At 40.6% G+C, this 12,563-nt stretch overlaps 1 protein-coding gene across 2 annotated transcripts; it reads right to left on the reverse strand.

Moving 5' to 3' along the window:
• Nucleotides 1-635: 635 nt before the first annotated feature.
• Nucleotides 636-9,279, reverse strand: LOC115022297 (WD repeat-containing protein 48). 2 transcript variants are annotated; one of them, XM_029453267.1, is made up of 18 exons: nt 9,202-9,279; nt 8,384-8,524; nt 8,179-8,254; nt 7,844-8,056; nt 7,646-7,734; nt 7,167-7,268; nt 6,862-7,086; nt 5,953-6,027; nt 5,569-5,671; nt 5,389-5,486; nt 4,612-4,719; nt 4,393-4,489; nt 4,190-4,285; nt 3,874-3,979; nt 3,639-3,726; nt 1,856-1,932; nt 1,534-1,726; nt 636-1,436 (listed from the first exon to the last, which is right to left on the reverse strand). In XM_029453267.1, exons 1-18 carry the CDS (start codon nt 9,247-9,249, stop codon nt 1,341-1,343), a joined length of 2,031 nt encoding a protein of 676 aa, XP_029309127.1. In that variant the 5' UTR covers nt 9,250-9,279; the 3' UTR covers nt 636-1,340. The 2 variants fall into 2 exon arrangements, with proteins under 2 accessions (XP_029309127.1, XP_029309126.1); XM_029453266.1 differs by having other exon boundaries at nt 8,179-8,257.
• Between the last annotated feature and the right edge of the window lie 3,284 nt (nt 9,280-12,563).

Below are 12,563 nucleotides of genomic sequence, written 5' to 3' on the forward strand. Positions count from 1 at the left end.
ACACAACACACACACACACACACACACACACACACACACACACACACACAACACACACACACACACACACACACACACACACACACACACACACACACACACACACACACTCTCTCTTCATGGCAAAATTAACTGCAGAAAATTTACAATGAAAAGATCTGTTGTTCTGCTTGGTGAAACTTATACGGGAATATCCATTTTTCAAGAGAGAAATGGGAATTCCCATTTATTCCACTTTGGTGAATTCCCCATGATGGTGATATATTTATATATTCTCTTAGGATGAGATTCCCCTTCAAGTTATATTCATGTTTCATTGAACTATTAAATCTAAATGAAATATACATTAGGAACAGCCCTCACTGTCATCAAAGTCACAGCTCATGACCCAAGCACAGAGCGGGTAAGCATGAGTTGTTAAAGATATACCTTATATATAATTTCCCAATTTCTAAAATGACTTGGACGACTACGAACATTCTTAAGAGTAAAATGCGATTTTTCACATCCACGTCAAATTACCTTCATGACCATGAATGTGCTCTAGGGATTTGGAAAAATAAATGTTGGTTTTAAGTAAACTGTACAACAAAACAAAACAAAACGGCTGCAAAACCAAAAGGAAACAAAGTCACTTAAATCGAAAACGTCGTACATATATTTACAAAAAGAAAACAAAAAACATTCAGTCCATTGAAAACAGCACAGCTAAAAAATAAGTGACAATGACAAGTGCTTCTGTCAATGAGGTTCAAGCTCTGCTGTAATTTGATGTCTAAGTTAAGGTTCAGTTTAAGTTAAGATGAGAGCAGAACCGAGGAGGATTTCTTTGAGAGACTGTGACGCTACCCAGAGATAAAGTGTACTCCGATCAAAAGGTGATACTGCTGAGGCGGGTGTGGAGTGTTTGTAGAACAAGGAGTTTCTGGAATGTACTAGAACAGACAAACAGTCTACTACATCCATGTGCACACACACACGCTCAGACACAAACACGTACTGTAACTTCTGTCGCTTCAAATTTTTACGCCAATCAGAAAGAAACAAAGCAGTCAGAGTTAAAACAAACGAGTGAGTGTGGAGAGAACAGAGTCCTTTCTTCAAACTGTCAAAAGAAAAAGAAACTACGGACCACTTATCTCCCAGGAGTCTCTTGGCTGCTCCGGCCTGTTCTGGTCACTTCCCTATGATACACCATGAGCTTCGGCCTCACACATTTTTACCGGATTCTCATTGATACTGCGACTCTCGACCACACAATGGGGTTTAGGGTACTACATGTCAGAGGTGGGTGGTGATTGGCAAATGACGAAGAGTTCTTGTTTTAAAAATGAGCATTTTCACGTGGACTTCTGCCTATAGTGAAGAGTCAAGTCCCCTCCGCTCTTCCAGATAAAATGTTTAACTGTTCGCAGGTCCATGTTGGGATCTAGAACCTGGTTGAAGGATACAAATAAAAAAGGTTAATAAAATGACTGAGGATGCAAAAGATGCATTTGTGTCAGAATATACGAGCGAAGACGTCGTGCCCACCTGGTCTTGACACATTAGTTCGATCTTCTCCTCGGCGAGCATGGCCATGTCCTCCTCCTTCTCCTGCTCCCCCGGCTTATCGTTGGCCGAGGAGCTGGTGGTCTGCGACTCGTTGTCCAGGTTGATGATCTTCTCGTAAACGTGCTCCATGACCTTCCTCACCTGGAGCATGTCGCTGGCCGAGAGACGGTCCCTGCAGAACACGCAGAGGGGGAAATCAGCTCTCGTCAAATGCGGCATGTCTGGATAAGATGTCCTCGTTTCCTGCTCAGTGCATCACATAATCAAAAGGAAACGCTTCCAGAGGACACGAGGCACTTACTTCTTTAGAGTTTTTGCACCGGAGGAAGAATGGGGCTGGAGGTAGAACGGGATTTTGTTGAATTTGGGCATATTTTTCTGGAATAGAAGAAGGAAGGTGAGACATGAAAATCAAACGTCAAAGCATGACAGGAGCAAACTGTTAGTGCACACGCTGCATCAGAGATGCTGAACATGTCCTGGGAGAAACACGGTGACATGTCGAGACTAAAGCACGAGTGTAAATAACATTAGTGATGGCTGCATTCCATTTAGCTGCTCCATATTGTGCATGTGGACTCACTGAAGGCTTCGCTCAGACTGCAGGCGGCCCAAGTAAGATTTAGTTTTGTGCATACGTGATAACAGTGTGAACATCACAAATCACATGGAATCTCATCTTTTCAATTATCATCTGGGCCACTTTCATATGTGGTCTGAATTTTTGTAATTTCTGAACAGGCATATCAGAATTAGAACAACTCTTACGTCACCCTAGATTAACATTTGTCACAATTCTGCGCTGGAGGGAGTCACTCAGTGAATACAAACATGGAAGCCAGCTGTGAAGGAGGCAGTCAGTGGAGGGACAGTGAGCTGTTAGATCTGAGGTGCCACTTCTGTAAAAGCATTCACACTCACACCTCCGTACAGAAGTAGCAGCCATTGAGTCACAAAAAGTCATAACTGAAAATGTGGCTCTCATTCTCCTCATCCTCGTTATCATCTGCACACAAATTTGCAGGCTTCCACTGCACGTCCACGTATGAATGAAACCGTAAACACAGACTTCAGAAGCCTCCATTTTGACCGAGGATCCGAGCAATAAATCCAAATTGAGCACCAAGGCTTGCAGTGGAGGGGGCGGGGCTTACCTCCATATAGATACCAACAACGTTTCATCAACCACAGCCGAAATAACCACTGCTGCTGGTTTGTACATGTTGTAAAATCAAAGCCGTCGTCGTGTCTGGGTTCATGACATCATCCGGCGGCACACAGCTCAGTGACTTTCACGAGCTGCATTCAAGGTCTCTAGCAAGTCATTTGTCGGCTGAATTTATCAAATTTACTACAAATTCACTAATTTCAATGACCATATCAAATGTAAAATACATAATGATACTGATTAATACTTTATCATGTCTGAACGTAAGATGAAAAGCAAAACACTTTTAAAATGCTTGTTTTTGGAGATCGGTTCGATCACGGCTCCTATCAACACTCAGAATAACGCCATGTGGGCATAAATACGGCAGCAACATTATTATTTATACCATGGACAGTCCGGGCTTTATACACGTGCATTTATGAACATTTTTGTCCAGTCTCTGTACAAATATGAGGGAGTGTAGAGCTCTGGTGCTAACTGCCAACGCCTACTGTTTTCCTCCGTTTCTGATTCAACAACGGCAGGACGTCAGTGCTGACAGAGGAGAATGTCAACGCTGATAGGATTTCGCGACACATCGCCACATGAATTTTACGCAACATTTTCTACTTGCGCCAAAGTCATTCGCATCACCCGCCGCACATTTGCATCTATTCGCGTCTTTGACTTGTAATCGCGCAGCCCAAAAACTTTGCTCCGCCTCCGGTGTGAACGCACCATTAGGTTACAAGCTGCCGGACTGATGGTTCGACAAAAGCGTGCGAGAGTCACATTGACAAATGTATTTTGTTGGCTTCTCTGAATGAATGAGTTTCAGATACAATAAGTGCATACAAACTCACATTTGACTTTAGTCTATTTAACCTTTAATCATTTTTGATTTAATGTAATTAATACAAATGATTGTACTCACATCTACAGTTATATCAATAACCCACTGTGGAACTGTCTCGTTCAGCAGCATGGACTCAGTCTCTCCACCCGAATCTCTACATAGCAACCTGCAACACATAACACAGCACATCAGAAGCTAAGCAGAGGTGCAATATACAAGTAAATGATAAAGGTTTCTGTTTAGGACAGCTATAAACTGATGACATAACAAAGCACACTGCAGCTTGTTGAGAAGGATGTTAGTGAAACATTACCTAAAAAGAGTTCTGCCTCCTGCTTCCCCAAAGATGACTGGCGTGTGTGGTGGCACTTGGAAATATCCATTTCCTTTCTGGACCCTGTTCTCCTGCTCTCCGTTCACTGTGGGCACGAGAACACAATCCTACTGTAAGACAAACTCAACGAGGCTTAGCTCGCCGACAGCAAGGGACTGATGTTGAGTGTGCAGTCGAGTGGAATCCAATCAATACACACATTGGATTTCTTAGAGCATCACTGCAGAGGTTTGGTTGTTTTGGTTTCATGATGATTGTGCAGTGGATGGATGGATAGCCCCTCCCCCCTCCTTACCGTGGTTCACCTCATTCTCTTCCTCGTCCATGGGGTTAATGCGAGTTCTCGGCCAGAACTCCAGAAGAGCCTGGAGCAACAGTCCACCCAGGTTCACTGCGGAGATGAAGGGGCAAAAGCTAATTAGCCAGTTAGCAGGGGCAAAGTTAGCTACAGTTTCTTTTTAATATAAAATGTATTTCTCTGTAGGTCAGATATCTTACACTTTGGGTCGGATCCATCAGAGCTTGAAAACCCAGCATCCTTTGCAGACACCCAGGCAGCGAAGCAGTCGCTCTCATCCAATGTGATAGTGAGCATCTGTTGAAAAAGTGAAGCCCAAACTATGAGACCACCGAGGCTGAGGAGGGACTTCTGTGTTTGAAACGTCCCAGTTGCTGCGACGGATGTGGAGCTCTCGTGTTACCAGGTTTGTGACTCACCCCAGTTTTCAGATCGACAGAGAACCAGTTTGGCACATAGACCATCTTGAAGCGCTTTTTAATCTCTTCATCAAACTCCACCTTCCCCAAGTCTTCACCCTTGCAAGCCTGAAGGTAAAATATACACAAAGTCAATTCCAACCACAGGAGTGAGCTCAGACCCGGCTCATCAGGAGAGCGTTGCTTTAATCTGGAGTGATTCATTTAAAGGGCAGTAGCTCATGAAGGCCGGTGCAACAGGCTCAAATATAAGGGTGTCCCAAAACAGATCATAGACTATACATTTTTTATTTTGGGACTGTCTCGGGACAGAAAGTATGGTTTTGCAAGAGAGCCGTCACTGCATCCTGGGCTTAACGCCCCCCCAAGACGATTGGGATTGATTTAAAGAAATACAAACAAAGTTTACATATAACAATACAAATAATGTTGATTCATGAATTGAATGTATGTGATATGATTGAATCAATGAATATGTAACAAATGGTTTTTTTTTTTAAATGTGAGCTAATTTATAATTTAATAATTTTCATGGTGTTTAATTTATATTATTATATTTTTTAGGAGATCATTTTATTCTAGAAAAACAGTCATCTTAATTGTGACGGCCAGCATTTACTTCAGGACGGTTCAAAGTGTATTTCGGGGCGGTGGTGAAAAATGTAAAGTTAGAGCCCTGGCAGGCTGACTGTCCTCTTCCAAGTGGTTCACTATGGCTTCAACAAAAGAATGTCAGATGCAATCATTCTCCAACACTTAGAAATAACTTCAGTTTACCTTCAGGACATCCCAGAAAGCCACATTGTTGTTGGTATCTTTGGTGAGTATGTGTCTCTTGTCATTCAGAATGTGGCACTGTATGATACTGGCACCTCCTGCAAACACAGAATGTTACTTTATGAGTGAATGTCCGGGAGGAGGATATAGAAAATACTGTAGATTATTCAACTTGTTTACCCTTGATGACTTGTTCTGGCTGAGTACACAGTGGAGTCAGAGGGGTAGTGCAGTCATTGTCATACTCCCCTGATGATCGGAAGTTGTGCATTCCCTTTAGAGACTGCACATACAGAAAATAATAATCATTAGAGATTGTCCCAGATTTGAATAATCGTTTCCTCACTCTCCCTTGCAGCAATAGCGGTGATTAATGTAATGCAATTATCTTTTGTGTATCACCCACATCATCACAAAGCTGGTTTAAACTCTTACACAAATTACAGGAGGATTACTACTGAATAGCATTAGGTGTGCCACATGCACAAGTCTGTCTGCACTGTATTCCACAGTCATTATGCTGACAGCGGACCAGTGATCTCAGGAGGCGTCACGCATGCTTACCCATTTATTAACAGATGACTTGGTGGTGGAGACCCAGATTGCCGGAGGTGGGTCAGCAGATCTGTCCAGTTCCATCTGAGCAAAAGAGAAACACAGCCAAAGGTTGAAAGACTCCAAATGGTTGGCAATGTGCACAGGAATGACTGAGGAGAATACAGATCCTGATTCAGAACTGTTTTTTAAACTTTTTTTTAATCTTTTGAGAATAAAATATAGTACAACGTTTCCTAAAATAAGCGTTTTCCCTGCACTAAAAAGGCGAGCCTAAAAAGAAGTCAAACATGTGACAATAATGCCTGTACAGTGATACACTTCTTAGGTTTCATTTTAGGTTTACAGGGAGCAAAGTAACATGTACTGTAATATGCATGCAATAGAAACTACAAATGCAGGTACAATTAAAGAACCATGAAACACAAAGTACTAAACTTATTTACATCCACACTGCAGCAGACACCAGGTGAAAGCAAAGGTTTCCACACAAACTTTTTTAAACACAGAAAAACCTGCTAAAAATAGGCAATAGACCTTTCCCATTGCCAGTAGCCGAGTGTGGCTGTTTCTTTTCTGATGTCACGTTTAATGTCACAAACGCGCCGAAGAGCAGGGTTAGTAACAGTAGAAGCACTCACGGTTGTTACTTCTTTTTTATATCTGTTACTTCAAACTCGTAACCCAGAGTTGGTGATTGTTGGAACAGTGGAAGGACTATTAGAGAGGGATTTCATGTTTTATTTTGTGTCTGATGAGTTTGAATGAAGTATGTTTTACAATTATCAGCGAGTTTAAATTTCTGTCATTTGAAATGAAAAATTACTAAAAAAGTCCCAGAATTTTGTTTTCCCACAAAAACAATCATTACTGCACAACAGAACATTTGTTCCAGGTTAAAGTGTACTGGCTTCTTACTTTGAGCACCGGGGCCTTCTCCTCACAGATGAGCACACGGATGTCTGGGTTACGCAGATCAGTGCAGTAGATCTTTTTGTCTCTTCCTCCAGAGTAGACGTGTGTAAAGGCCTCATTGACCTGCAGGGCCCAGACCCCTTCATCATGCACCCGGTAGGTGGCGATGCACCTCTGCTGGCCGAGTGACCACAGGCGGATGGTCCCATCTGAGCTGCCCGACAGACACTGAGGAGAGGATAGCATGGTTTAAATGTCACAATTCCTCTGTTTAAGAAGCACTGTATAGATTAGACATCTTGACTCACTTGAGTGCCATCTCGATTCAGCAGCAACGACTTGACGTTGTCTGTGTGACCTTTAAGCTTCATCAGTTTTGCACATGTTCGAGGATCCCACACTCTCAGAACCTGAAGAAAGAAAAAAAGGAATGATTGATGACGGGAAAACTTCACTAGATTTACATGCACACTAAAACCAGATTACTGTGACTAGACAAAGTAAAGAAGCAGTTCAATTTAAGCATTCACATGGTTTCAAAGTAACTGAACATCTCCTGTAACCCCAGTTTGTAAACTAATTACTGTTTACAGGAAACCTCTTATGAACCTCTCAGCAAAGGGAAGTGCAGAACATTTCTAATCTGGTTTCTGGTGAAGCATTGAATAGCAATCCCAGATACTATGATAACATGACAGGTGAAATCATCAAGAGTGTGGTTCTAATTTTGTTTCATGGAACCGATAGTGTGCACTTGTGTGTGTGTCACACTGATGGAAATTCAAACCTTTTCGGTGGATCCAGATACAATGACTGTGCCCATCTGGTTCATAGCCAGACTGTAGATAGAGTCCTTGTTCCCACTGAGTGATGAGGCTGTTGGAGAGGGATTACAGTGAATCTACAGGTACAGAATATCTCTCAGAAAAACACATAAATCATTACAGAACAGTACAAACGCACAACAAGCAAAAACAATACTTACTGGTGACAGTGTTGTTGGAAGCAGTGAGTGCTGTTAGTGTGTTCACATCCCAAAGAAAGATCTGCCGGTCCAAACCTGCTGATGCCACAAGCTCCTTGTCCTTAGCGTAGGCCAGAGCTTTCACATAGTCCTTGTGTGTTCGTAACGTTGACATACAGAAGCCTTTATGCGCATTCCATACTTTGACTGTTGTATCTGACGAGGCAGATATCACTGAAAATAGAAGACAGAGAAAGTATCAAATAACTCAGCCAGTATAGTAGAAAAAAATGAAGTATTAGAAGCTAAACAGTGCCTTAACCCTAAATAAAATAGCAGTTAGTAAAGACACTTACATGTTTTGCCATTGCAACAGAGAACTATGTCATTAACCCAGTCTGTGTGATGCTCCATCGAGGCAATGTATGGGTCCTGCTACAGTGAAAGAGAAGAGAAATTAAGACACTTCAACTATTGAGGAAAATAAATTATGCATGTGGCAACACAGCTGCCTGGAGTGTAATATTGTTATTTAAAGATTAAGAATCTAGGAAGCCCTACTTTATGCTGGTAGACACTCCATATCCGGATGATAGAGTCTCTTCCTGCCGTGAAGAGCCGGTTCAGCGCAGGGTCTAGCTGGAGAGCATTCACCCCATTTCGGTTGTACTTCTCCACCTCATCTCTAATGACATAAGACACCTGAAACACAAAGAGGAGCGTGAGCACTGAGGTCGGACTCATTTCTCAACCACTTCTGGCTTTTCCCACAACACACCCACCTGCACCTTCCGAGGCTCCAACGCGCTCTTACCTTGCAAGGACATGCGTTAGCTAAATAAACACGTAGCATGGCTAAATGACACACAGATTATCGATAGATTCATATTAACTGTGGATAAATTCAGTACTTTTATGGTGATTTGATTTGGTAGCAACGTACACTGGTAGGGTGCGCGACAGAACCACCGAGACACGTACGTTTCCCCAGCAATTAGACGGAGCCCAGATACAGTGTAGCGAAGCTACTGTCAACGTTGTGACAGCATTCAAATTGCAGCTAACACAGCGCATGAATCATTTGTGTTAACGTACGAGATTCGTAGTTATGATGTAACGTATTTACCACGTACTGATATGATAAGTGTTTGCAGAAAGATGTAATCATGTAGACGCCAGCGTTAGCACAGGACGCTAACAACTAACGTAAGCTAAGCTAGCTAGGTTAGCCAGCTCGAGTCATGACTCATAACAGTAACTCTGCCTTTGACGGACGGTTTTTGCTGTCTGTTAAAAAGCCATGAAGCACTTTTTAAAGATGCAAATCATAATGTTGCCGTTGCCACACACTTAGCAATAATGCAACTATTATAATTTACCTGTACTTTTCTCCGCCCAGCAGCATTTTGCCTGTGATGCGTGGCCATCTTGCATGTTGACAGTCAATTCATGTGATGCTACATCCGGGAAAAAAGAAAACATATGTACCCAAGGTTTATGGGTAATGTGGTTTTCACACTGTCCTCTAGTTTCACTGTACGAAAGGCCTTGTAGACCTGAAAGGTTTATTAGGACGTATCTACACGGCATAAGGCGAGGTAGGCATCTGCCTGGGTCCCCTAACTAAAACGGCCACTAATGGCTATAGTTATACTATGATGATACTATGATGTTTAGATTCAAAACATATAAGTTGCAATCTAACATACATTTATAAGATATGTATACTTTCAGATAGCTTTCAAAATGCCGTCAATGTTCTTAATTTATTACCATAAGTGCTAAATCCGACCATGTAAAGCAAAGACACTCACAGGCAGGCAAACACCAAGCAGGCTTTAATCCGTTATAGAACAGCTTAGAATATATCAGAGGATAATTTCTCATATGGTCTCCTTTTATTCCATGGATGTGCAATGCAGATGTTGACCTAGTGTTTAACCTCACCCTCCCTGTCGTACATAAATATTACATCATAGTGTGACCTGGGTTGGGAAATATTGAAGTCATGAGTCAAAATCAAGTGTTACTATTTTATTTCCCAACATGAACGTCTAAATACTGTTTTAAGGCCGTTTTTACACTGCCAGGAATACAATGCTGTTGAAGGAACAGGCCTACAGACTGGAACAATACTGGGTCTACAAATTCTACAATCTCTCTAAGCCTACATTTTTAACAGTACAGTATTTTAAACTCCCTCAGGTTTATTTCTGTCCACTAGAGGGCGCAATAAGAGACCAACTCTGTATGTGTGGGCTACACTGCTAGGTCATCCAAAAAATAAAAAAACACCACACCTCAGCCCATTGGAAACACACAATAAAAATGCTGACAGTTTGCTTAAACCATGTCCTTTTATGGTTCATTCAAGTGAAACAGGGTTTGATTCCAAAACGGGTTGATGGTGTAGTTTGTGCAGCGGATTGTATTTATTAATTCCTCTCTGTGGTTGACAGTGAAATCAATTACCTTACTTTGCACATGGGCGCCTGTCTATGACCTGAACGACAATGTTAAGTCAAATAAAGTTCATATAGCTTGCTTTTAGAAAACAATATGCTGATAATCCTAAAAAAAAAAAAAAAAACGACAAATGTTTACCATAAATGTACCACACAGATGAATTAAAGCAGCCTATTGTATTTAACTCCGTAACTGAAAGTCTTTCATGCACTGGGTAATCAAAGTTCAAGTTTCCCCTTCATTGTGTCCCTCAAAGGCTACTGTAAGTTTTTTTGCATTTTGTTGATGTGCTAAAACTGCCAGCTCTCTTACTACAGTATGTCTTTGTCACATTTGAGTGTGACATGTAGGAGCGGTAATCCCCTGTGGTCCAGCAGCAGCATCCTCCCTCCCTAATGCTCTTGTCAAGGGCAAATCGAGGTGCGCCTCTCCCGCCGCTGCGCAGCTGCTGAAGACCGCGCAGCATCCTCTCCACGCTCGGCGGCTCGGGGACGTTTCCTCTGTGGGATGAATACTGAGGAGCCACTCGGGCGGAAGGAAAGAGGACAGCTTGCACGTCGCACCTGTGGCAAGTTTCAAAATGTCCAACATAAGGTGATCTGGCGTTTGTCTTGAAGCCCGTTTTTGTTCGCTAAACTTTGGACTGTGGTGATAAGACGCACTTTCCTGTCCTGTCGGAGTGGAGTTTTAAGTCCATCATGAAGAATAAACCTTGAGAAGGAGACATGGATTTCGCGCGGAGAGTTTGCCTGTCCCTTCTTCTAAAACCCGAAGAACTCAACTCTGGAAATTATGCTGTAAATATCTGAGTTTCATATGTAAGTATCCCTATAAGTTCTTTTATTTAGATTTATGAAATAAATATTTAATATTGTGGTCATCACACAGACAGAAAGTTAAATAACTTTTTGAAGAGTGAATACAATTTGGTCCTCTGCTTTTCTTTGTTTTCTTCGAGATATGTTGGGTTAATGGAAAACTATATATATATACATATATACATATAGTATATATATATATATATATATATATATATATATATATATATATATATATATATATATAGTATATATATATATGTATATATATATATACATACATACATACATACATACATACATACATACATACATATATATACATATATATATATATATATATATATATATGTATATTTATATTTATATATATATATATGTATATTTATATTTATATTTATATATATATATATATATTTATATTTATATATACATATATATATTCTTTTAAGTCTGGTTTTAGGGTTAATATTTGGAAAACAATACGAATGTTATAAAGTCTATCATAAAAACGATACACCACAAAGTGCGTTATGCAAAATATCAATTGAACGTTTTAATGTGCAGTGTTGAGCATTAAAGGCTTACTTACTTCAGTAAGTCATTTTCGTGATCTCTCACTGTGGCAAAATGTGTTGTTAATACCATACATGACATAAATACATTTTCAGAAAATTGTCCTATGGCTTCTGTGACACATTACATAATGATATGTGAGGCAGAGGTTTCACATTTGAGATCCATTTTCCTCTTTTGGTGCTGACACCTTCATCTTCTTGCCTAATGTAACGGATGTAACTTGGAATTAGTTTTAGATTTAGATTGCCCTGTTTTTGTAAATGGGATTCAGTTAATATAAACATGGATAAGTCTGAAACAGCAGAGCTCACAAAAGTAATTGTCATCAATTCATCATCTTGGTCATGGTGATAACTTCACCATCCTCTCATTTTATAGGTCTATACCGTCTGTGACTTATGTATTTAAGCTATCGGATGCAATTACATTGAAAGGTTTTTGCAGAAGAAGTAGGTCATCAGTTCAGTCTGCGCACTGAGGATCACAGGATGAAGCTCTGAGAGGGCACAGACAGCACGGCCCAGTACTGAAGAAAACTTAAACATAAAAAACAACAACATAGAAATAGTTGGAATCCTATTATTTTACAGTTGACAGACCTTTCCAACACAAACAAAGTACTCCTAAAGGAAACCCTAATCAGAGATTATATAATAAATCCCCATGTATGAATAAAGAAATGATGGTTGTGATATTTCACTATCCTGAAATGAGCTTCTGAAAGAGTTAACCACATAATTCCAGAGGAACACAAACCCCTAAAAGTAACAGAAAAGCACAGCAACAGTCAAAATAGTTTTCATTACATGAACCTTCATGTAATTGTTTGTTTGCATAAATATCCATTATTATATCCTTCTTTGTGCAAAGGTTTTAGT

Source organism: Cottoperca gobio, chromosome 17 (assembly GCF_900634415.1).
Source record: "Cottoperca gobio chromosome 17, fCotGob3.1, whole genome shotgun sequence".
Classification (NCBI taxonomy): domain Eukaryota; kingdom Metazoa; phylum Chordata; class Actinopteri; order Perciformes; family Bovichtidae; genus Cottoperca; species Cottoperca gobio.

Excerpts from the sequence above, each read along its gene's own strand:
- LOC115022297 (XM_029453266.1), bottom strand. The coding sequence starts at position 9,249 with ATGGCCACGCATCACAGGCAAAATGCTGCTGGGCGGAGAAAAGTACAG. Across the intron at positions 7,735-7,843 it reads TTCCAACAACACTGTCACCA|CCTCATCACTCAGTGGGAAC; the intron begins GTAAGTATTGTT and ends CCTCTCCAACAG. Across the intron at positions 7,087-7,166 it reads TGAATCGAGATGGCACTCAA|TGTCTGTCGGGCAGCTCAGA; the intron begins GTGAGTCAAGAT and ends TCCTCTCCTCAG.